The sequence below is a fragment of the Gymnoscopelus microlampas genome (genome assembly GCF_963454915.1).
Source record: "Gymnoscopelus microlampas genome assembly, chromosome: 7".
NCBI lineage: Eukaryota > Metazoa > Chordata > Actinopteri > Myctophiformes > Myctophidae > Gymnoscopelus > Gymnoscopelus microlampas.
The window spans coordinates 50,528,974-50,555,396 of record NC_139944.1 but is presented as its reverse complement, the minus strand read 5'-3'; the positions used below and the strand labels follow the sequence as shown (position 1 = coordinate 50,555,396).

Sequence of the window (26,423 nt, the reverse complement as noted above, 5' to 3'; positions counted from 1 at the left end):
TTGGCCTCCACACTTAGTGATTTTTTCGGATTTAACTTTCGTTTCGGTAGTGACAAACTTTCGTTTCGGTAGTGACACAATGTTGAAAAGAAAAGTCACTACAAAGTACTACCAATCAACTCTAAATTGCCTGAAACGTACTACTAACAGGTTTTTGGGGGGACGATTTTGGCCTCTACACTTAGTGATTTTTTCGGATTTAACTTTCGTTTTGGTAAAATAAATTTTACCGAAACGAAAATTACCAATCAACTCTAAATTGCCTGAAACATACTCCTAACAGGTTTTTGGGGGGACGATTTTGGCCTCTACACTTAGTGATTTTTTCGGATTTAACTTTCATTTCGGTAAAATAAATTTTACCGAAACGAAAATTACCAATCAACTCTAAATTGCCTGAAACGTACTCCTAACAGGTTTTTGGGGGCACGATTTTGGCCTCCACACTTGGTGATTTTTTCCGATTTAACTTTCGTTTCGGTAGTGACAAACTTTCGTTTTGGTAGTGACAAAATGGTGGAAAAAAAAGTCACTACAAAGTACTACCAATCAACTCTAAATTGCCTGAAACGTACTCCTAACAGGTTTTTGGGGGGACGATTTTGGCCTCCACACTTAGTGATTTTTTTGGATTTAACTTTCGTTTCGGTAGTGGCAAACTTTCGTTTCGATAGTGACACAATGGTGAAAAAAAAAAGTCACTACAAAGTACTACCAATCAACTCTAAATTGCCTGAAACGTACTAACAGGTTTTTGGGGGGACGATTTTGGCCTCTACACTTAGTGATTTTTTCGGATTTAACTTTCGTTTCGGTAAAATAAATCTTACCGAAACGAAAATTACCTATCAACTCTAAATTGCCTGAAACATACTCCTAACAGGTTTTTGGGGGGACGATTTTGGCCTCCACACTTAGTGATTTTTTCGGATTTAACTTTCGTTTCGGTAGTGACACAATGGTGAAAAAAAAGAAGTCACTGCAAAGTACGACCAATCAACTCTAAATTGCCTGAAACGTACTCCTACTCCTAACAGGTTTTTGGGGGGACGATTTTGGCCTCCACACTTGGTGATTTTTTCGGATTTAACTTTCGTTTCGGTAGTGACAAACTTTCGTTTTGGTAGTGACGAAATGGTGAAAAAAAAAGTCACTACAAAGTACTACCAATCAACTTTAAATTGCCTGAAACATACTCCTAACAGGTTTTTGGGGGGACGATTTTAGCCTCAACACTTAGTGATTTTTTCGGATTTAACTTTAGTTTCGGTAGTGACAAACTTTCGTTTCGGTAAAATAAATTTTACCGAAACGAAAATTACCAATCAACTCTAAATTGCCTGAAACGTACTCCTAACAGGTTTTTGGGGGGACGATTTTGGCCTCCACCCTTAGTGATTTTTTCGGATTTAACTTTCGTTTCGGTAATGACAAACTTTCGTTTCGGTAGTGACACAATGTTGAAAAAAAAAGTCACTACAAAGTACTACCAATCAACTCTAAATTGCCTGAAACGTACTCCTAACATGTTTTTGGGGGGACAATTTTGGCCTCTACACTTACTGATTTTTTCGGATTTAACTTTCGTTTCGGTAAAATAAATCTTACCGAAACGAAAATTACCAATCAACTCTAAATTGTCTGAAACGTACTCCTAACAGGTTTTTGGGGGGACGATTTTGGCCTCCACACTTAGTGATTTTTTCGGATTTAACTTTCGTTTCGGTAGTGACAAACTTTCGTTTCGGTAGTGACAAACTTTCGTTTCGGTAGTGACACAATGGTGAAAAAAAAAAGTCACTGCAAAGTACGACCAATCAACTCTAAATTGCCTGAAACGTACTCCTAACAGGTTTTTGGGGGGACGATTTTGGCCTCCATACTTGGTGATTTTTTCGGATTTAACTTTCGTTTCGGTTGTGGCAAACTTTCGTTTCGATAGTGACACAATGGTGAAAAAAAAAAGTCACTACAAAGTACTACCAATGAACTCTAAATTGCCTGAAACGTACTAACAGGTTTTTGGGGGGACGATTTTGGCCTCTACACTTAGTGATTTTTTCGGATTTAACTTTCGTTTCGGTAAAATAAATCTTACCGAAACGAAAATTACCTATCAACTCTAAATTGCCTGAAACATACTCCTAACAGGTTTTTGGGGGGACGATTTTGGCCTCCACACTTAGTGATTTTTTCGGATTTAACTTTCGTTTCGGTAGTAATCTCTCAAGAACAGATTCCGACCTGCGGTGGAATCTGTCGGAGCGGTTCGTCCTAACCAGTGCGCATTGGCTAAAAGTGGGCGTGCCTTCAGATCAGGAAGTGGGCCGCGCTTTACCCAATCAAATGTAGTGGGCGGGATTCACGTGTCCATCCACCATGATCCACCCTCCCCCCCTCGAAACTAGCCGAAACTAATTTAACAATAGCGTCCTCGGAGCGGACAAAACCACGGAAAGATATTCACATTTTAAATTACTCTTTCATCATAGAAACAAGTGGGCTTATAACCAAAACCATCCATGTTCTCTGGGAGAAGTGGTGTTAGTGTTCCGTGTAGAAATATTGTTAGTGGGAATGAAAACATGGTCGCACCAACCGGAAGTGATGCGCTATAGGCAGACATGAAACCGGTGTTTCCCTGCGCTCTAGTCTAACATTATACTCCTGCCAGACTCCACAGAATATCAGAAAAGCAGAGGTCGCTGTTTTTCATTTTCTGTGGGGTCTGGCTACGCGAGACTATTTCGGTAGTGACACAATGGTGAAAAAAAAGAAGTCACTGCAAAGTACGACCAATCAACTCTAAATTGCCTGAAACGTACTCCTACTCCTAACAGGTTTTTGGGGGGACGATTTTGGCCTCCACACTTGGTGATTTTTTCGGATTTAACTTTCGTTTCGGTAGTGACAAACTTTCGTTTTGGTAGTGACGAAATGGTGAAAAAAAAAGTCACTACAAAGTACTACCAATCAACTTTAAATTGCCTGAAACATACTCCTAACAGGTTTTTGGGGGGACGATTTTAGTCTCAACACTTAGTGATTTTTTCGGATTTAACTTTAGTTTCGGTAGTGACAAACTTTCGTTTCGGTAAAATAAATTTTACCGAAACGAAAATTACCAATCAACTCTAAATTGCCTGAAACGTACTCCTAACAGGTTTTTGGGGGGACGATTTTGGCCTCCACCCTTAGTGATTTTTTCGGATTTAACTTTCGTTTCGGTAATGACAAACTTTCGTTTCGGTAGTGACACAATGTTGAAAAAAAAAGTCACTACAAAGTACTACCAATCAACTCTAAATTGCCTGAAACGTACTCCTAACATGTTTTTGGGGGGACAATTTTGGCCTCTACACTTACTGATTTTTTCGGATTTAACTTTCGTTTCGGTAAAATAAATCTTACCGAAACGAAAATTACCAATCAACTCTAAATTGTCTGAAACGTACTCCTAACAGGTTTTTGGGGGGACGATTTTGGCCTCCACACTTAGTGATTTTTTCGGATTTAACTTTCGTTTCGGTAGTGACAAACTTTCGTTTCAGTAGTGACACAATGGTGAAAAAAAAAAGTCACTGCAAAGTACGACCAATCAACTCTAAATTGCCTGAAACGTACTCCTAACAGGTTTTTGGGGGGACGATTTTGGCCTCCATACTTGGTGATTTTTTCGGATTTAACTTTCGTTTCGGTAAAATAAATCTTACATAAACGAAAATTACCAATCAACTCTAAATTGCCTGAAACACACTCCTAACAGGTTTTTGGGGGGACGATTTTGGCCTCCACACTTAGTGATTTTTTCGGATATAACTTTCGTTTCGGTAGTGACAAACTTTCGTTTCGGTAGTGACACAATGGTGAAAAAAAAAAGTCACTGCAAAGTACGACCAATCAACTCTAAATTGCCTGAAACGTACTCCTAACATGTTTTTGGGGGGACGATTCTGGCCTCCACACTTGGTGATTTTTTCGGATTTAACTTTCGTTTCGGTAGTGACAAACTTTCGTTTTGGTAGTGACGAAATGGTGAAAAAAAAAAGTCACTACAAAGTACTACCAATCTACTCTAAATTGCCTGAAACGTACTCCTAACAGGTTTTTGGGGGGACGATTTTGGCCTCAACACTTAGTGATTTTTTTTTTATTTAACTTTTGTTTCGGTAGTGACAAACTTTTGTTTTGGTAAAATACATTTTACCGAAACGAAAATTACCAATCAACTCTAAATTGCCTGAAACATACTCCTAACAGGTTTTTGGGGGGACGATTTTGGCCTCCACACTTAGTGATTTTTTCGGATTTAACTTTCGTTTCGGTAGTGACAAACTTTCGTTTCGGTAGTGACACAATGTTGAAAAGAAAAGTCACTACAAAGTACTACCAATCAACTCTAAATTGCCTGAAACGTACTACTAACAGGTTTTTGGGGGGACGATTTTGGCCTCTACACTTAGTGATTTTTTCGGATTTAACTTTCGTTTTGGTAAAATAAATTTTACCGAAACGAAAATTACCAATCAACTCTAAATTGCCTGAAACATACTCCTAACAGGTTTTTGGGGGGACGATTTTGGCCTCTACACTTAGTGATTTTTTCGGATTTAACTTTCATTTCGGTAAAATAAATTTTACCGAAACGAAAATTACCAATCAACTCTAAATTGCCTGAAACGTACTCCTAACAGGTTTTTGGGGGCACGATTTTGGCCTCCACACTTGGTGATTTTTTCCGATTTAACTTTCGTTTCGGTAGTGACAAACTTTCGTTTTGGTAGTGACAAAATGGTGGAAAAAAAAGTCACTACAAAGTACTACCAATCAACTCTAAATTGCCTGAAACGTACTCCTAACAGGTTTTTGGGGGGACGATTTTGGCCTCCACACTTAGTGATTTTTTTGGATTTAACTTTCGTTTCGGTAGTGGCAAACTTTCGTTTCGATAGTGACACAATGGTGAAAAAAAAAAGTCACTACAAAGTACTACCAATCAACTCTAAATTGCCTGAAACGTACTAACAGGTTTTTGGGGGGACGATTTTGGCCTCTACACTTAGTGATTTTTTCGGATTTAACTTTCGTTTCGGTAAAATAAATCTTACCGAAACGAAAATTACCTATCAACTCTAAATTGCCTGAAACATACTCCTAACAGGTTTTTGGGGGGACGATTTTGGCCTCCACACTTAGTGATTTTTTCGGATTTAACTTTCGTTTCGGTAGTGACACAATGGTGAAAAAAAAGAAGTCACTGCAAAGTACGACCAATCAACTCTAAATTGCCTGAAACGTACTCCTACTCCTAACAGGTTTTTGGGGGGACGATTTTGGCCTCCACACTTGGTGATTTTTTCGGATTTAACTTTCGTTTCGGTAGTGACAAACTTTCGTTTTGGTAGTGACGAAATGGTGAAAAAAAAAGTCACTACAAAGTACTACCAATCAACTTTAAATTGCCTGAAACATACTCCTAACAGGTTTTTGGGGGGACGATTTTAGCCTCAACACTTAGTGATTTTTTCGGATTTAACTTTAGTTTCGGTAGTGACAAACTTTCGTTTCGGTAAAATAAATTTTACCGAAACGAAAATTACCAATCAACTCTAAATTGCCTGAAACGTACTCCTAACAGGTTTTTGGGGGGACGATTTTGGCCTCCACCCTTAGTGATTTTTTCGGATTTAACTTTCGTTTCGGTAATGACAAACTTTCGTTTCGGTAGTGACACAATGTTGAAAAAAAAAGTCACTACAAAGTACTACCAATCAACTCTAAATTGCCTGAAACGTACTCCTAACATGTTTTTGGGGGGACAATTTTGGCCTCTACACTTACTGATTTTTTCGGATTTAACTTTCGTTTCGGTAAAATAAATCTTACCGAAACGAAAATTACCAATCAACTCTAAATTGTCTGAAACGTACTCCTAACAGGTTTTTGGGGGGACGATTTTGGCCTCCACACTTAGTGATTTTTTCGGATTTAACTTTCGTTTCGGTAGTGACAAACTTTCGTTTCGGTAGTGACAAACTTTCGTTTCGGTAGTGACACAATGGTGAAAAAAAAAAGTCACTGCAAAGTACGACCAATCAACTCTAAATTGCCTGAAACGTACTCCTAACAGGTTTTTGGGGGGACGATTTTGGCCTCCATACTTGGTGATTTTTTCGGATTTAACTTTCGTTTCGGTTGTGGCAAACTTTCGTTTCGATAGTGACACAATGGTGAAAAAAAAAAGTCACTACAAAGTACTACCAATGAACTCTAAATTGCCTGAAACGTACTAACAGGTTTTTGGGGGGACGATTTTGGCCTCTACACTTAGTGATTTTTTCGGATTTAACTTTCGTTTCGGTAAAATAAATCTTACCGAAACGAAAATTACCTATCAACTCTAAATTGCCTGAAACATACTCCTAACAGGTTTTTGGGGGGACGATTTTGGCCTCCACACTTAGTGATTTTTTCGGATTTAACTTTCGTTTCGGTAGTAATCTCTCAAGAACAGATTCCGACCTGCGGTGGAATCTGTCGGAGCGGTTCGTCCTAACCAGTGCGCATTGGCTAAAAGTGGGCGTGCCTTCAGATCAGGAAGTGGGCCGCGCTTTACCCAATCAAATGTAGTGGGCGGGATTCACGTGTCCATCCACCATGATCCACCCTCCCCCCCTCGAAACTAGCCGAAACTAATTTAACAATAGCGTCCTCGGAGCGGACAAAACCACGGAAAGATATTCACATTTTAAATTACTCTTTCATCATAGAAACAAGTGGGCTTATAACCAAAACCATCCATGTTCTCTGGGAGAAGTGGTGTTAGTGTTCCGTGTAGAAATATTGTTAGTGGGAATGAAAACATGGTCGCACCAACCGGAAGTGATGCGCTATAGGCAGACATGAAACCGGTGTTTCCCTGCGCTCTAGTCTAACATTATACTCCTGCCAGACTCCACAGAATATCAGAAAAGCAGAGGTCGCTGTTTTTCATTTTCTGTGGGGTCTGGCTACGCGAGACTATTTCGGTAGTGACACAATGGTGAAAAAAAAGAAGTCACTGCAAAGTACGACCAATCAACTCTAAATTGCCTGAAACGTACTCCTACTCCTAACAGGTTTTTGGGGGGACGATTTTGGCCTCCACACTTGGTGATTTTTTCGGATTTAACTTTCGTTTCGGTAGTGACAAACTTTCGTTTTGGTAGTGACGAAATGGTGAAAAAAAAAGTCACTACAAAGTACTACCAATCAACTTTAAATTGCCTGAAACATACTCCTAACAGGTTTTTGGGGGGACGATTTTAGTCTCAACACTTAGTGATTTTTTCGGATTTAACTTTAGTTTCGGTAGTGACAAACTTTCGTTTCGGTAAAATAAATTTTACCGAAACGAAAATTACCAATCAACTCTAAATTGCCTGAAACGTACTCCTAACAGGTTTTTGGGGGGACGATTTTGGCCTCCACCCTTAGTGATTTTTTCGGATTTAACTTTCGTTTCGGTAATGACAAACTTTCGTTTCGGTAGTGACACAATGTTGAAAAAAAAAGTCACTACAAAGTACTACCAATCAACTCTAAATTGCCTGAAACGTACTCCTAACATGTTTTTGGGGGGACAATTTTGGCCTCTACACTTACTGATTTTTTCGGATTTAACTTTCGTTTCGGTAAAATAAATCTTACCGAAACGAAAATTACCAATCAACTCTAAATTGTCTGAAACGTACTCCTAACAGGTTTTTGGGGGGACGATTTTGGCCTCCACACTTAGTGATTTTTTCGGATTTAACTTTCGTTTCGGTAGTGACAAACTTTCGTTTCAGTAGTGACACAATGGTGAAAAAAAAAAGTCACTGCAAAGTACGACCAATCAACTCTAAATTGCCTGAAACGTACTCCTAACAGGTTTTTGGGGGGACGATTTTGGCCTCCATACTTGGTGATTTTTTCGGATTTAACTTTCGTTTCGGTAAAATAAATCTTACATAAACGAAAATTACCAATCAACTCTAAATTGCCTGAAACACACTCCTAACAGGTTTTTGGGGGGACGATTTTGGCCTCCACACTTAGTGATTTTTTCGGATATAACTTTCGTTTCGGTAGTGACAAACTTTCGTTTCGGTAGTGACACAATGGTGAAAAAAAAAAGTCACTGCAAAGTACGACCAATCAACTCTAAATTGCCTGAAACGTACTCCTAACATGTTTTTGGGGGGACGATTCTGGCCTCCACACTTGGTGATTTTTTCGGATTTAACTTTCGTTTCGGTAGTGACAAACTTTCGTTTTGGTAGTGACGAAATGGTGAAAAAAAAAAGTCACTACAAAGTACTACCAATCTACTCTAAATTGCCTGAAACGTACTCCTAACAGGTTTTTGGGGGGACGATTTTGGCCTCAACACTTAGTGATTTTTTTTTTATTTAACTTTTGTTTCGGTAGTGACAAACTTTTGTTTTGGTAAAATACATTTTACCGAAACGAAAATTACCAATCAACTCTAAATTGCCTGAAACATACTCCTAACAGGTTTTTGGGGGGACGATTTTGGCCTCCACACTTAGTGATTTTTTCGGATTTAACTTTCGTTTCGGTAGTGACAAACTTTCGTTTCGGTAGTGACACAATGGTGAAAAAAAAAAGTCACTACAAAGTACTACCAATCAACTCTAAATTGCCTGAAACGTACTCCTAACAGGTTTTTGGGGGGAGTATTTTGGCCTCCACACTTAGTGATTTTTTCGGATTTAACTTTCGTGTAAGTTGTGTAAAAAATAATCTGACTATACTAAGTTGTTATTTGTTTGTTTAAGTCAGGCTATACTCTACTCAGAGTCATAAGTTTACAAAATGTACTAAAGTACAGTGAACGTCTGTGCGGTTTGTCTTCATCACTGAAAATAACGTACATGTAAACTGATATAAAACTGCTGTCATGTGCAGTTGGGGTGAAGAAACACAACCATTTCACTCCTAATAATACCTATTTGATTTGACATCCTGGCTTGCTGCTGTAGCTGAGGCTTGAACCTGTTACCTGCGGCTCATTAGTCAGTGACTCTATCCATTCACCTACAGCTGTTTCCTTGGAATCTGTGGTTCTGAAACGTTTTGTTGTCAACCCCCCAAATTGACATGTATTTGGGCAGTGGACCCCAATGTGAAATGATGTAGTGTCAGGGCCCCCCATGAAAAAGATTTATATTTATGCTGTAACACATTTTTTTAAAAGTTATTTGTCTTGTTTGTTGTTCAAGGAAGGAAGGCTGTACTTGTCAGCCATCTGTTAGCTCAATGGGTTGAGACGCAGTATTCATGATCCAGAGGCCATGAGTTCAAATCCCATTGATGTCTTTCCTATGATTCTTTCCTTTGCAGACTGGCTTCCAGAAGATCAACTGAAAACTACTAGGAAGGCTATATGTGTCATCCAACTGTTAGCTCAATGGGTTGAGACGCAGTATACATGATCCAGAGGCCATGAGTTCAAATCCCATTGATGTCTTTCCTATGATTCTTTCCTTTGCAGACTGGCTTCCAGAAGATCAACTGAAAACTACCAGGAAGGCTGTACTTGTCAGCCATCTGTTAGCTCAATGGGTTGAGACGCAGTATTCATGATCCAGAGGCCATGAGTTCAAATCCCATTGATGTCTTTCCTATGATTCTTTCCTTTGCAGACTGGCTTCCAGAAGATCAACTGAAAACTACCAGGAAGGCTGTACTTGTCAGCTATCTGTTAGCTCAATGGGTTGAGACGCAGTATACATGATCCAGAGGCCATGAGTTCAAATCCCACTGGTGTCATTACTGTGATGCTTTCCTTTGCAGACTAACTTCTAGAAAAACAAGTTAAAACCACCAGGAAACCTGTAACTCTCAGCCAACAGCTTAGCTCAACTGGTAGAGCGTCTGTCCAATAACATGACTTGACTTGACTTGAGTGGGTTCGATTCCCACTCCGAGTCATGTGTCCCCGGTAACTTGGGGCAACGGATAAATAGACTGATATCCTTAGTGATGCTTCCCTTTGCAGACTAACTTCTAGAAAAACAAGTTAAAACCACCAGGAAACCTGTAACTCTCAGCCAACAGCATAGCTCGACTGGTACAGTGTCTGTCCAATAACTTGACTTGACTTGACTTGAGTGGGTTCGATTGCCACTCGAGTCAAGTGTCCCCGGTAAATTGGGGCAGCGGATAAATTGACTGATATCCTTCGTGATGCTTCCCTTTGCAGAATAACTTCTAGAAAAACAAGTTAAAACCACCAGGAAACCTGTAACTCTCAGCCAACAGCATAGCTCAACTGGTAGAGCGTCTGTCCAATAACATGACTTGACTTGACTTGAGTGGGTTCGATTCCCACTCGAGTCAAGTGTCCCCGGTAACTTGACCCACTCAAGTCAAGTCAAGTCAAGTCATGTTATTGGACAGACGCTCTACCAGTTGAGCTAAGCTGTTGGCTGAGAGTTACAGGTTTCCTGGTGGTTTTAACTTGTTTTTCTAGAAGTTAGTCTGCAAAGGGAAGCATCACTAAGGATATCAGTCAATTTATCCGTTGCCCCAAGTTACCGGGGACACATGACTCGGAGTGGGAATCGAACCCACTCAAGTCAAGTCAAGTCATGTTATTGGACAGACGCTCTACCAGTTGAGCTAAGCTGTTGGCTGAGAGTTACAGGTTTCCTGGTGGATTTAACTTGTTTTTCTAGAAGTTAGTTTGCAAAGGAAAGCATCACAGTAAAGACACCAGTGGGATTTGAACTCATGGCCTCTGGATCATGTATACTGCGTCTCAACCCATTGAGCTAACAGATGGCTGACAAGTACAGCCTTCCTGGTAGTTTTCAGTTGATCTTCTGGAAGCCAGTCTGCAAAGGAAAGAATCATAGGAAAGCCATCAATGGGATTTGAACTCATGGCCTCTGGATCATGTATACTGCGTCTCAACCCATTGAGCTAACAGATGGCTGACAAGTACAGCCTTCCTGGTAGTTTTCAGTTGATCTTCTGGAAGCCAGTCTGCAAAGGAAAGACATCAATGGGATTTGAACTCATGGCCTCTGGATCATGTATACTGCGTCTCAACCCATTGAGCTAACAGATGGCTGACAAGTACAGCCTTCCTGGTAGTTTTCAGTTGATCTTCTGGAAGCCAGTCTGCAAAGGAAAGAATCATAGGAAAGACATCAATGGGATTTGAACTCATGGCCTCTGGATCATGAATACTGCGTCTCAACCCATTGAGCTAACAGATGGCTGACAAGTACAGCCTTCCTGGTAGTTTTGAGTTGATCTTCTGGAAGCCAGTCTGCAAAGGAAAGAATCATAGGAAAGACATCAATGGGATTTGAACTCATGGCCCCTGGATCATGAATACTGCGTCTCAACCCATTGAGCTAACAGATGGCTGACAAGTACAGCCTTCCTGGTGCTTTCACTTGAACAACAAACAAGACCAATAACTTTAAAAAAAATGTGTTACAGCATAAATATAAATCTTTTTCATGGGGGGCCCTGACACTACATCTTTTCACATTGGGGTCCACTGCCCAAATACAAGTCAATTTGGGGGGTTGACAACAAAACGTTTCAGAACCACAGATTCCAAGGAAACAGCTGTAGGTGAATGGATAGAGTCACTGACTAAAGAGCCGCAGGTAACAGGTTCAAGCCTCAGCTACAGCAGCAAGTCAGGATGTCAAATCAAATAGGTATTATTAGGAGTGAAATGGTTGTGTTTCTTCACCCCAACTGCACATGACAGCAGTTTTATATCAGTTTACATGTACGTTATTTTCAGTGATGAAGACAAACCGCACAGACGTTCACTGTACTTTAGTACATTTTGTAAACTTATGACTCTGAGTAGAGTATAGCCTGACTTAAACAAACAAATAACAACTTAGTATAGTCAGATTATTTTTTACACAACTTACATTTTGTAATCAAACTACCGAAACGAAAGTTGGTCACCACCGAAACGAAAGTTAAATCCGAAAAAAAGCGTGGAGGCCAAAATACTCCCCCCAAAAACCTGTTAGGAGTACGTTTCAGGCAATTTAGAGTTGATTGGTTATTTTCGTTTCGGTAAAATTTATTTTACAGAAACGAAAGTTAAATCCGAAAAAATCACTAAGTGTGGTATATATATATATATATATATATATATATATATATATATATATATATATATATATATATATACATATATATATATATATATATACATATATATATGAAGACATCCCTGAGACGTGCAAAGAAGCGCAGACAGACATGGCTAGCTAATCCACATCAAAACCCCCAGGTCAGTCCAAGTAGGCCATTTATGATCAGTGCACCCAGGTTGTAGCACCTGAAGGCTAAAACAAAACTAGTAATTTCACAGCACTCTTCTACAGCTCATGATCACTTAAACCAAAAACAAACATACCTGCACTGGTGGTAACTGGTGAAAGCCAAAGCTCCAGCCTAACAGGCGAGCTTTGACAGATAACTGGTGAGAACCACAGCTCCAGCCCAACAGGCGAGCTTTGACAGGTAACTGGTGAGAGCCACGTCTCCAGCCCAACAGGCGAGCTTTGACAGGTAACTGGTGAGAGCCACAGCTCCAGCCCAACAGGCGAGCTTTGACAGGTATTGGTAACTGGTGGGAGCCACAGCTCCAGCCCAACAGGCGAGCTTTGACAGGTATTGGTAACTGGTGAGAGCCACAGCTCCAGCCCAACAGGCGAGCTTTGAAGGAATCCATGCTTAGACTGATTTCCCTGCTGCCTTTATAGATTAATCCACAGACGCGCTGCCTGTAGGCGGCCATTGCTGCGGTGTCGCGGTGCGCAGCGTTGACACCGCAGCTATGGGTGCCTACAGGCAGCGCGTCTGTGGATTTGTCTATACCAGGCATGCAATGCTCATTTGGTATGTTCTTGCACTCTATTTCAATGACGTGACGCGCACGTCGCTTAACACCTACACTGCAAGTCACACAATGGACAATTGATATGCATCTAGGCTTATTCCTATGCTAATTCGCTAGTTGTGAGTCGGGAACCCTCTATGCGTGTGCCTGCGCGTGCTCCTGGTCAAATAGGTTCCGGCACGGCGTGCAAGGCCGTCCAGTGAGCATTGCACCCATAGATATAGAAACCTAGATACCTCATTGGCCTCTGCAGTTCGTTGGAGCGACCTGTTTCGTATGGTGGCCGCCATATTTCCGGGGGGTACGGGCACTGGCCAATCACAGCGTGTTGACTACTGGCCAATCACAGCGCGTCTTTTCCAGGACTTGTCAGAATCTAGTTGTCCCGCCCCCACCTGCCTCTGATTGGCCTACTGAACGCCCCCTTCTGTGACGCACGTGGACATTTTCCAGCTCCCCCCGGAAGCGGAAGTGCGCCCGCCATACAGACACTTCAGAGCCAGAGGAGGCGTCTACCTTTATATGTCTATGATTGCACCCCTGTATACAGCTGTCTCAATTACAGACAGGTGTCAGTTGTCCCCCTAATAGAGTGGGTGGAGACTGAGTAGAGGTGGCATAGGAGAGAGGTAGTACATTTACACAAGTACTGTGCTTAAGGTTACAATTTTGAGGTATTTTTTAATACTTTATTGGAGTATTTCAAATTTTCTGTACTTTTACTTATAGGCTACTCCACTACATCTCAGAGGCAAATATTAAACCTTTACTCCACTACAATTATTTCAAAACTTTAGTTACTAGTTATTTTGTGGATTTGGATTATTATTACAGAACATACATTAACCACTTCAGCCCTATATACATTTCAGCCATTTGAAAATAGCAGATCTACAAGCTCACAATGAGCTTGTAGATCTGCAATTTTCAAAGAATGTGTTTACATTTGAACACTTGATATGGGAAGTTCTGCAATGCATAATGAGTACTTTTACTTTTGGTATTTTAACTACATTTTGATGCCAATACTTTTATATTTTTACTCAAGTACATTTTGAATTCCGGACATTTACATGTAACAGAGTATTTCTATATTGCAGTATTGATACTTTTACTTAAGTAAAAAGTTTGAGTACATTTTCCACTGATTGAATGCAAGTAACTTGGATAACAATGACGTGACTGTGCAAAATGTAGGCTATTTATAACCTACATAACTAAAGTAGTTTATGAGTTAGGGGAAACAAGAGTTTGTCATAGTATCAACATTATATTTGGGTAACATATACTATGGTTTAAAACATATGTTTAAACCATAGCATATGTTACCCTAGAGCAGGGGTCTTCATAAGGGGGTCCTGGACCCCTATATTCCTCTGAATATGCATGTGTTCACTGTGTGGTAACACATTCTATGCATCCCATGTCTATAATGTGTTATAAATATGCTTAAAATGCATTATACGTACAATCACCCATGTGACATTTCCTGTCACATGGGTTCCGAAACTGCATACTGTGGTACTACATACTCCACAGCGTGCTATGTTCAGCCTACTATTTAGCATCTAAGCTGAAGGGTTTCACTTCATACACACTAAAATGTTAATTGCCATACTAAATAGGACGGGGCCACTGTGTCCAAAATCACATAGCCTACTACTAACATACCATTTAGTAGCCTATGCCAATTTATCGTTAGTATGTCTGAATTTAAACCCTACTACTGCTTTGTAGATACTAAATAGGCTGTAAATAGTGTGTAAATGTGTAGTATGTGGAGTATCAGTAGTGTAATGCATTCATCATGGTCAGTATTATGGTCAGTATTAGCCTGGAAACCAGACGAATCTGCCAGTGCGATTTCATGGTCAATATCATGTCAGTATCATGGTCAGCATCATGTCAGTATCATGGTCAGTATCATGTCGGTATCGTGGTCAGTATCATGGTCAGTATCATGTCAGTATCATGGTCAGTATCATGTCGGTATCGTGGTCAGTATCATGGTCAGCATCATGTCAGTATCATGGTCAGTATCATGGTCAGTATCATGTCAGTATCATGGTCAGTATCATGGTCAGTATCATGTCGGTATCGTGGTCAGTATCATGGTCAGTATTGTGGTCAGTATCATGATCGTGATTGTTTTATTTAATCTCATGGTTTATTGACATTTAATAATGAGTTAATTACATTTGTACAAAGTTAAAACAACATAAAACAAATTAAATAACACTTTTCACAGTTTTTGTAATACAAAGTGAGTAAGACATTTTTAAAATAAATATTTACAAATTATTCTCAATGTGTGCTCAGTTTAGCGTTATTACTTTTTGAACGTGACCCTTTTAAACCAACCAAGATAAATTCCAATGTTTCACAGACCACCACTTTCACATTTAAAATGACCCAAGTCACAAACTCTGGGCAAGTCATAGTATAAAGTCTCAATCATTCAACCATAAATAAGATTTCTATCCGTCCAAGTGTAGTGTGTGTACACACACTACACTTCCTAAAACCCTGTGATATGATTGCAATTTCCCCACAAATATTAAAAATACAAAAGAATATAGCATATTATCTACAAGCTCACAACGTTGTGACCTTGGAGATGGTCGGCTATTTCTGCTATGAATACAGGTGTGCCTTAAGATTTTGACTGGCCCATTTTTGGTGCCTTGGGCACAAAAAGTTAGAAAACCACTGGCCTACAAAACTCTCAGTAGTGTAAAGTAACTAAGTACATTTACTCAAGTTCTGTACTTAAGCACAATTTGGAGATATTTTTACTTTACCGGTGTATTTCCAATTTTCAGTACTTTTACTTCTACTCCACTACAGTACATCTCAGAGGCAAATATTGTACTTTTAGTCCACTATTATTTGAAAACTAGTTACTAGTTACTTTGTAGATTTTGATTATTATTACAAAACATACATTAACCACTTCAGCCCTATATACATTTCGGGCCATTTGAAAATAGTCAATTTACAAGCCGTCATATCACTGTCATATACAGAAGAGTGACAAGTGAAAGAGTGGAAAAAGCAACAACATGAAGTGTCTTAATAAGGTTTTCTTTTTCATGATTAAAAAGGTTTTAAACTGTATAAGCTTACCTAAAAAGGACTCAATATTTCATTAAGATATGTTCTACTAAAATAAGGCTTTGCTTTGTTATCTAAATATCTTGGTATGTAGGTTGTAAGGTGATTACGTCTATCTTATAACAGGTACTGGTATAGGTAGGTACTTTATCCCTGAGGGTAAACAGGCCAGAACCTGTAGAATTATTTATATAGAAAGGGCAGCCATCATATTTCAAAATGCAAATATTTAATCCTCCATCAGTTTCACCACAGGGTATCATACAGTATAATGGAGGGTAGAAGGGTGAAATTGATCATTCCCATTCATTTTGAAATATAGCAGGTGGTCCTTAATGTTTTAATTTCTATTTCTTTACAAAGAAAATTAATTAAAATAAAGTCATTCAAATCTCTCTCATACATCATATAAAAAAATAAGACATCATAATAAAACGTATGATATACTTGCTACATACTGTATTCATTATGTAACGTACCAAACCCATACGACAAGAACAGACATATGACAAGTGAACTCTACACAGAAGTCAATCACATTATGTAAACGTTAAAATAAACGTGATCATGAACACCAGTACAAACCAAGATATTTAAATCTGTCTGTATATAATCCACTGTTTAGATGCTCAGGTCTTAATTCTCTAATCAGCTCATTAACCATCATCTAATTATACTACAAGATCAATATTCATCCATGCCTTACAATGCCTTTTGTAATTTCACAGACCAGTGTCACTAGCTTTTCTTGTGGACATTTAGGCTGCAGTCTTCGATGCACCACAGCTGAAGAATCTCATGAGCTTGTGCATTGTTGACTTAAAACTGGGAAGAATGGAAGTTGAGCTAAAATATGACATGGAGATGAGAGAGAGAGAGAGAGAGAGAGAAAGAGAGAGAGAGAGAGAGAGAGAGAGAGAGAGAGAGAGAGAGAGAGAGAGAGAGAGAGAGAGAGAGAGAGAGAGAGAGAGAGAGAGAGAGAGAGAGATTGTCAGTAATGACTGAGATATGCTTAAAGGACCACTTCTCCCATTTTCAACCTATATAATTGGTCTTCACTATTGATGATCATTATTAGACGGCACCATGTGTGTCTACTCGCTCTCTGTTTCAGAGGAGGGCTGTGGACAGTTCAGAAACCAGTGCCTATCCGTGATAGGCAGATTTGGTCATTTTAAAACAAGGCTAAAACAAACTTCAAAGATGGTATTAATGTAAGAACAATAATGGCTTCTGTTTTTTCAGCATGCTAACTTTCCAGGAAGAGAAAGGCTATAGTTTCTATACGTTTGGAATCCCCATCGATGATGTCATTGGTAGGCAGGTTTCTGAACTGTCCACTAGCCCACCAATGAGAACTAAAGTGAGTGAGTAGACGGAAATCGTGCCGTCTTATAATGAACATTAGTGAGGACCAGTTATATGAAGATACCGTTGAAAATGGGCGAAGTGCTTCTTTAAACTATAATAATTCTACATAGACTGAACAGAGCTGAAGTGTTGTCTTACCTCACAGCAGCCTCCACGTTCCTGTGGTTTTTAATCCACTCCTGCAGTGCCTCCTCGTCGTCCTCCTCCTCCTGGTTCTTATTCTTCTCTTGCTCCTGCGATGAGGAGATCCGGTCCCAGATGTCGGTGTTGACCCACAGGGCGCCGGTCAGCGTGTAGCTGGCGTGGGCGCAGGTGATCCAGCGGCACAGCGGGCACGACACCACGCGGATGCCGCTCTGCAGCCTGGACATGGCCTCCAGACAGGGGGCGCAGAAGGTGTGCTCACAGTGGAGCATCCTGGGGATGCGGTGCCAGCGCGAGTACGAGTGGAAGCACACGGCGCACTCCAGCTCTTCATTCACTGGCATGATTGATCGTTGACTGGCAAGAGTTCAGCTGATGTAAAAAAAAAAAAAAAAAGCCACGAGAAGTTGTGTTGTTGAGGCGGAGATGATGGAGGTTGTACTGTACTGTATACAGTGTGTGCAGTAGTAGTAGTAGTAGGCCTACTGTAAGTACAGTGTAGTACAGTAGTAATAGACTACTGGTCTGTCCCCTTCTTCACCCTGAAGGATTTGAAGACCGTTGATTCTGAAACAGAGCAAACGGTACAAAAAAGATCAACATAAAGATAAAAAGAAAACCTGAAATACTTGAGTTTTATGGAAGAAAGATGCTTGAACTGCACCTATACCTAATCTGCTGTATATAGAATATAGTGTGAAGTTGTTTACACAAAGTTAAGTGGCAGCTACTGTGGAAAAAACATTTATTCTCTTTTTGATCTTTTTTGCACTCTCTTTCTTTTCTTTAAAATCTTTTTACGATTTCTATTCTATTCCATTATTCTGTTGTTGTTGTTATTATCTATGCTCCTGCATTGTCTGAAGGAATGCCAAACCAAAATAAGTTTTACTCTTATGTACCTGTAGGCCTACACAAGATGTAACAATAAAGTACAACCTTGAACCTTAAAAGAATACTAGACCAATGTTTATTTTCTGAAAGATTTATAAAGTTACAAAACTACTACTACTACAAGTATTACTAGAGAAGACTACTACTACTACTACTACTACTAATAATAATAATAATCAACAACATCATAATCATAATCATTATAAACAAACGATAGCACCCCACATGCCGTTCAATCAATATGCCAATATAATATTAAATCTTATTTTAACAATTACTTACAAGAGGTTGATAGGAACAGTGACTTCTTGCTCTCTCTCTCTCTCTCTCTCTCTCTCTCTCTCTGTGTGTGTGTCAGTGTGTCAGTGTGCCTGTGTGTGAGGTACGTGAGCTTTTTGAGTCTCTCTCTCTCTCTGAGTTGTTACGCCTCTCAGTAGCTCATAGGCTTAGCTTGTCATGACATGTATTGTTTTCTCCTCTAGCCACATGGCATGTTTTGCATCACGGTTCCAAGGAATAACGTGTAGAACCGGGGCAGGCAACCTTAGGCACGGGTGCAAACATTGTCACAGGGGAGGGTGAGGTTAGGTGATCAGCGGCACACTGGCATAAGTGTGAGAGAGAGATTTTTCTTTTAACATTAATTTCTTTCTTTTTTTAAGTTTCAGTTAAATGAAGTCCCCTCACATCTATATACAAATTACATCGTGTACATAATTCTACATTCATTCAAACTCCTAACTCTGACTGGGGAGGGAGTCTGGGAGATATAGGTGGGTCATTGCTCTGAGTCTAATGAGCATTACATCCTGATGTGAAAGAAAATATTTGTAAAGAAGAAGACGGAAATAAAATAAGGTTGCTATGTATAGCATCAAAATCAGATGGAAATATTACATTTTGATGTGGTGTCATAATTAAACTTAATGTTGATACGGCACACCGACTATCAAGAAAATGAAAACTTCATGTCAAAAAGGTTGCCGACCCCTGCTGTAGAACAAAGATGTCATGACATGCACTTATAATCTATCACAGGGGTCTTCGACCTTTTTCATGCCAAGGACCCCTTAGCTGAGAGAGAGATGAAGCAGGGACCCCCACTATATATTGTACAGAATTGTGTTGCAGACCTATGGTTGCAGATGAAACTTTTCCATAGATTTCATAGATGCTTCATAAACTAGTTTGACAACACTAGGGGCATGTGTGTAAACTTGATGTAAAAATACAGAATCTGTTTGTTCATAAACTAAGAACGAAAAAATATAAATAATGTATGTGTGCATTATGTGTAGAAGTATATTTTTGTATTGATATTTATAGTTATGTAAACACAATTTCAAACCCCCTCTATTTGCCTCTATGTGAATGTTGTCATGATATACTTTTGTTTAATGTGGAACAACTGAAACTTTGCATACTGTATTCCGTTCAATTCAATTCGATCTTTATTAGCGGACTCAGGCCCATAGACAAACGTATGAAAAATGGAAATAAAAGAAACACGACAGGAAATAAAATCATTAAAAATGTAAAATTAATACATAACTTAACCCACAGGCAGAACACACAGTCATTTCAGCCAGTGCACCTGGATGTATAGCGTGAACAGCTCATCATACGGCTTGAGAGCCACGATGATGCTGTTTGCAGACACAGTACATCCATTGTATGAACTTGAACATTACATTTCTTAGAAGTGCTTTAGAAGTCCTCACTCCTGCAGTGACAAACATCTGACTAGCACTGCCCCCTCTGTTTTTTTTAATGAGTATTCTCATTGCATCATTATTATGCAACTTGCATACTAGATTTTTTACAACATGACGAGCAGTATAAAGCGGTGTGCAATGTACCCTAAAGTAAATAAGGACACTTTCACCTGTCGTTTCACTTGCAACATTATTCTGTAGTTCCTGATATCAGACGTCATAGAGTCTAACTAATACATCGTTCAGATGCTCTACAGGCCTAATTCTGACTCGGTGAGAAAAATGATATTACAAGATCAATACAATTCAGGATATTTTCCTCTTTTCCGTGCTGATCAACTGCAAAAACTTTAGTATCTCTGGTATTAGACCGCAGTCCTAGATCTCGATGCACCACAGCCGAAGAATCTCATGAAAGTGTGCATTCTTGACTTAAAACCAGGAAGACTTGAAGCTGAGCTAAAAAATGAGAGAGAGAGAGAGAGAGAGAGAGAGAGAGAGAGAGAGAGAGAGAGTGAGAGTGATAAGATACTTAAAAGTATAATGCATGCTGAAATTGCACAATTACTATAATTAAACTATATTCTAGTTGAAGTGTTGTCTTACCTCACGGCAGCTTCCACATTCTTGTGGTTTTGGACCCACTGCTCCAGTCCATCTTCCTCCTCCTCCTCTTCCTCCTCCTCCTGGTTTTTCTGTGAGATCCGGTCCCAGATGTCGGTGTTGACCCACAGGGCGCCGGTCAGCGTGTAGCTGGCGTGGGCGCAGGTGATCCAGCGGCACAGCGGGCACGACACCATGCGGATGCCGCTCTGCAGCCTGGACATGGCCTCCAGACAGGGGGCGCAGAAGGTGTGCTCACAGTGGAGCATCCTGGGGATGCGGTGCCAGCGCGAGTACGAGTGGAAGCACACGGCACACTCCAGCTCTTCATTCACAGGCATGATGATGTGTCAAACGTCCACAAGAGTTGTGTGTTGTGTGACTCACCGCGCACTTCAACTTCAACTTCTTTATTGAGGTTTACAGCTGTAACAAAATGGGTAAAATTATTTTTCGTATGCAGTGGTGGAAGAAGTAGCCTGCTCACATTTAGTTCTCAAGCAAAAGTAGCAAAAACTTATAAATAGCCTACTCTGTTACAAGTAAAAGTACCAGTATTCAAAATGTACTTGAGACAAAGCACAAAATGATTGCGATCAAAATATAATTAAGTACTAAAAGGAAAAGTACTCATTATGCACAATGTCACATTTCACAAGTTTCCAAATGTATAAAATCCTTTGAAAATAGCAGATCTACAAGCTCACACCGTGTCACGTTGTGAGCTTGCAGACCGGCTATTTTCAAATAGCCAAATAGGTCTAAAGTGGTTAATGCATGTTTTACAAAGTAACTAGTAACTGAAGTTTTCAAATAGTTGTAGTGGACTAAAAAGTACATTTGCCTCTGAGATAATAGATATGAGTAATGGAGTAGTAGTAAAGTAAAAAAATACCTCAAAATTGTACTTAAGTACTGTACTAGAGTACTTTCCACCACTGTTCGAATGTCCTTCAGTGTTGTTCACCCTGAAGGATTTGATGACTATTTGTTCTACAGCTGTTCCTAAGTATAGAAGAAAGGACAATAGAAAAAACAACAACATATTAAGATAAACATGGATACATGGAGCCGAATATGCTTTAGCCTTTTATGGAAGAAAGAATACTATTAATGCTTTTTCTGAAACAATGATTATGGGAAATAAAATAATTAACAATATGCAAAATTATAACAGTAACAACAATAATAATAATAGTAAGTTCTCCACATGGCATTATAAAACATGCAGACTATAATATAAAATAAAAACTTACTGGATAATGATTTGTCACATGCGACTTGGTTACGGTCTATGCACATACAGTAGATGTGTGAGAGATAGAAGTCTGTTTGAAGTCTCTGACTCCCTTCACAGGAAACTCAGAGTCAGTCACATGACATGTTTATTATTACGGTTCCAAGGAAATGTCAATATAGTTTCTCAGGTAGGCTTGATGAGCATGATTCACTTGAATTCCATTCTCCTTATCTGATGAGGGAATTCACTTGGAACAATAACCGTTCACCATTTTTCACTAGAATTCCAGGATAGGACGTCGTCGTAAAGCTGAGCACAATGGTGGCGTGCGGAAATAGCCGATGTACAAGTTCACAACCAGGGCTGGCCCTTCCTGGGCCCTAAGCTAGATTGTTTGTGTCCTCAAAACACTCCCAGCACAACCACCAAATCACATGTACAGTATGTACGGTACTACTCAAGTGGCCTTACTGTGACTGTCCAGTGTCCACCGCTGCAAGTTTGAATAATTTGACCAGGCTGATAATAGGCTCTATGCACAGCAGCCATATTGTGAAGACATTCACAGGTGTTACCAATAAAGGCTCTGTTCCATTCTGGTCAGTCTCATGGTTCCTTAAGGGGTTCCCAAATGGCCCCTTACGGGTGTGTAACTATGAGTGTACAAATGGAACCAAATGGACCCTTACGGGTCCATTTGGTTCCATTTGTACACTCTCAGAGTTATGGGGTCGTGTTATGAAATATCTGAGAACCGCTGTGCTACACTAAATGGAACAGAGCCTGCATTAGTATCATTGGTAACACCTGTGAACGACCTGTGATAATATGGCTGCTGTGCATAGAGCCTATTCTCACCTGTCATTTGAGAGTGAGACAGTCTGTCACAGTAAGGGTTCAGGCTAATTGAAAGTCTCGTGAACATTCAGGTAGAACATAGGAACACATTTTTTTGGATGGCCTTTCTTCCTCCTCCTGCAGAAACCAGAGAAGAGTACATCAGATGAAACCTGGCTACTCCTCTTCTTGACCAATTTACTTCCCTATAAGTAATCTCCCCAAACCTGCTTGGGCTAGTTCCCTCTGTCTAGTGCAAGGAAGGTGTAAGAGCAGACATCTTCATTGGAAATTATTGAAGCTGATCTGCCATCACCAGAGATGACTTTAACATCTCGCAGTGTGTAGAGAGCAACATTGTATTTTATTTATTATAAGGCCCTGTGTGGAAAGCTTCCTTTGTACCTATCCTCGCTTCTGAAACCAAAGGTTACTGGTCATTCAACACGTTCGCAAGCCCACATTAGATATACCAGTCCTGGTAAGAGCAGTGAACAAGGAAAGACTGGATTCTCTAAAACTGGTGCGATTGGTCTCAATTGAGACATTTAGGGTGCTTCTCGAGGACACACTACATAGTGACTGCACCTGCTTCATGTAACTAGGTTCATTTGCATCTGTGACACTGTAATATGGTTTGTTATTGTTTTTCATTATGTATGTATTGTATTTTATATGCTGTTATCAGGGCGTCCTTTAAAAAGACAGGTTGCTCTCAATGGGCTATCCTGAATAAATAAAGGACAAAGAAAGAAAGAAAAAGAACAGGGGCACACGTCACAGGAGGAAATAAAGGCCAAGCTTTCATTCATTATCTTTCATCTCATTATCTTTGTTGCATTGTATTAGCAGTGGCTACATTTCTCTGTTTGTATCCGTATGAGTGAAATAAAATCCCTATAGATTCTCTTAACATTGCAAAACGCGTGGCTTCGCACCATGTTTCGAGCTTGCAGATCTGCTACTTTTGATGCTTCTGTGTGACGCTGTAGTATGATCAAGTAGGGTATTAATTTACGAAAAAACAGAAAGTTAAAATATGGAGATAAGCGGTTTCTGCCCGACAGCAACGATATCTGGGTAATACGTCAGAGATTCACAACGTTATTAGACCCCGTCTTGTTTACTTTTGACAAGTGGTGCAGCTCGTAATACATTACTAAATTCTAACCACTTAAAGTTTAAGTGGTTCAAGTCTTAAACCCTCTATTTCTAAGTGAAACAGACCTGAGTTGGGCCTGTAATTGGTCTGCTCGATTTCCTTCTACAACAAATCTCTTCCTCAGAAATAGCCCATCTACAAGCTCACAAAGCGATGTGTTGTGAGCTAATAGATCTGCCATTTCTGGCAAACGTTCCCCCCAGAATAGGGGGATTGAAGTGGTTAATGTTGTTCCGGGTCAAGCTGTTGAACCCTTTTTAAATCATGTGGTCCTTCAACTAAAGCTTAATTGACATTCAAAATTATATTTCACATAATTACAACCAAGAAGGTTTTCTAAAATGTCCTGCCAAGCAGGGTAATTTATTTGCATTTACTATGAAAACAAAGTATCACACAATATAATTGAAGCATGGAAAATTTTGAGCATCTGCTTTGTATTCACACAAAACGCACTCTCATCATTTACACCGCTTTCCTTTTACATGTGACGATGTAGCCCAAATAAGTAGAGCAATGAAGAAAGGCAAGTCTTTACACTTTTTGACCGTTTTGTCTGTGTGTGTGTGTGTGTGTGTGTGTGTGTGTGTGTGTGTGTGTGTGTGTGTGTGTGTGTGCTGAAAACGATGAGTACACAGTAGAACCATCTCTACTAAAAACGCAATGCACGACAGTAAATTATGAGCAATTATGTGAGCCTAGGCTTGTCTGTGTGTGTTTTGCCACCATTAGCAAAACTCCAGAAGACAATTCCTTGAACAGCAACAAGACTAGCCAAGGCTACAATTATAAATAAAAAGAGAGAAACAAAAACACAAAGTAAAATAATCATAAAGAAAATATACAGAACACATTGTTGGTTCTCTTACTCGTGTCATCTATTTGGACCTAGATATAGAGCATTACTATACTGGTCAACTAAGCCAATTAAAAGAAGAAGAAAAAACGTATTGGTCACTAATAACCTCCTCCCTGTGGATACAGGGTTGGATGCATGACTCATGGGTTCGAGTAACGGGAGTCGACGACAGCGTGGACTTGGAATTAATTTCCGCGCAGCGGGTCGTCGCCACTGCCTGAACGGCCATTTATCACCTTTCAGCTCACACTTCCGCGTGGAAAAACGTCCGTGTGCAATCAATTCAAATAGCGTTGCCAGGTTTGTCGGCTTTGTGAAGCGTGTCATTTGATAAAAGGGACTTCCATCAATTTCCTAAGAATCACGTTGAACTTGAATCATCCTAACCACAGAGTCCAGTATCATGCAATTATCCTATTGACAGAAAGAAAACAACGATGCAGAGATGAATGCCTCTTAAGCTGTGAAACCGGTTCTTCCAGTACAAGAGGCGGCGCATGACTGAGTGATAAAAAAAAAGGAAATAAGGGCGCATTACTTATCAAAGTTTCTCCATGAACTGAGAAATGGCCCTTTGCGGTCAGGATCATTTTGGGATCGGTTGTGTTCTCCAGAGAAGTGGTTCTCAACCTTTTCAGGCCGTGACCGCCTAAAATAAATCGTAATTTTTAACTAGGGACCCCCAAAATAATGATAATTTGAACCACCCTGATAACCATTTGGAATTGTAGGAGTTGAGGCATTACATTTAGTTTGACTCGGTTCCACAGACGCGAGAAGTTGTGAGCTTGTAGATCGGCTTGTAGATTTTTGCCTCTTATTACTTGACAATCTGGCCAATGTTTGTCTAGTTTTTATAGTATAGTTTGTTGATTACTTTTGATGCGCTAATGGCCTTTTTTTCTTTTCTTTGAGGTATTAAAAAGGTCTTAAAAGTCCTTACATTTTCACTTCATTGTCATCTGGGGACCCCTCCAAAATCATGTGGGGACGCCCCCTGACCCACAGGTTGAGAACCACTGTTCTAGACTAGCAGGACTGGGTTCTCTGTAATGCGACAATGGCTTAGGTTCCCTGAAAACTCACCCAGGGTTTCTGGTGCCAAGACCAAAACCACAAAGTTTACGATCTGTTTATGATCTTATTTTTAACCACCTGGCGATGCTATTTCAGGCATGTCGTCACATGGGTGAAAAACTTCAAAGGGTTTTGAAAATTGTGAAAATGGGAGATCTACAAGTTTCACCATTCTTTGTACGACAAAGTGTATATAGGGCTTAAAGTGATTAAGGACCTAACCCGTTTCGTAATTGTATGAGCACTAGACAACATGCTGGTAGAAAAGGCGTCTGTCAGCGTGAGGGATCAAAGTGTCACGTTCAATGAGCTGCTATCATTTCACCATCGTTTGTCTCAAGTGGATGACCTTTGTCTTTGTCAGACTCAGACACCTCCAGAAACGGTCTCAAACACAATCCTTCAATTAAGTCACCTTTTAGATATTCCAGTTTGTTTACGCAACTGTGCAAAAACAATGGCGTCAAGATTTA

At 39.9% G+C, this 26,423-nt stretch overlaps 2 protein-coding genes across 2 annotated transcripts; both read right to left on the bottom strand.

Moving 5' to 3' along the window:
* Positions 1 to 15,805: 15,805 nt before the first annotated feature.
* Positions 15,806 to 18,781, bottom strand: LOC311048178 (uncharacterized protein). The gene is made up of 3 exons (XM_084061266.1): positions 18,740 to 18,781; positions 17,558 to 18,130; positions 15,806 to 16,894 (listed from the first exon to the last, which is right to left on the bottom strand). The coding sequence occupies exons 2-3, from the start codon at positions 17,905 to 17,907 to the stop codon at positions 16,807 to 16,809; spliced, it is 438 nt and encodes a 145-aa protein (XP_083917392.1). The 5' UTR covers positions 17,908 to 18,130; positions 18,740 to 18,781; the 3' UTR covers positions 15,806 to 16,806.
* A 1,655-nt stretch (positions 18,782 to 20,436) lies between these two features.
* Positions 20,437 to 21,780, bottom strand: LOC311048179 (uncharacterized protein). Its single transcript, XM_084061267.1, has 3 exons — positions 21,671 to 21,780; positions 20,779 to 21,201; positions 20,437 to 20,631 (listed from the first exon to the last, which is right to left on the bottom strand). The coding sequence occupies exons 2-3, from the start codon at positions 21,114 to 21,116 to the stop codon at positions 20,538 to 20,540; spliced, it is 432 nt and encodes a 143-aa protein (XP_083917393.1). The 5' UTR covers positions 21,117 to 21,201; positions 21,671 to 21,780; the 3' UTR covers positions 20,437 to 20,537.
* Between the last annotated feature and the right edge of the window lie 4,643 nt (positions 21,781 to 26,423).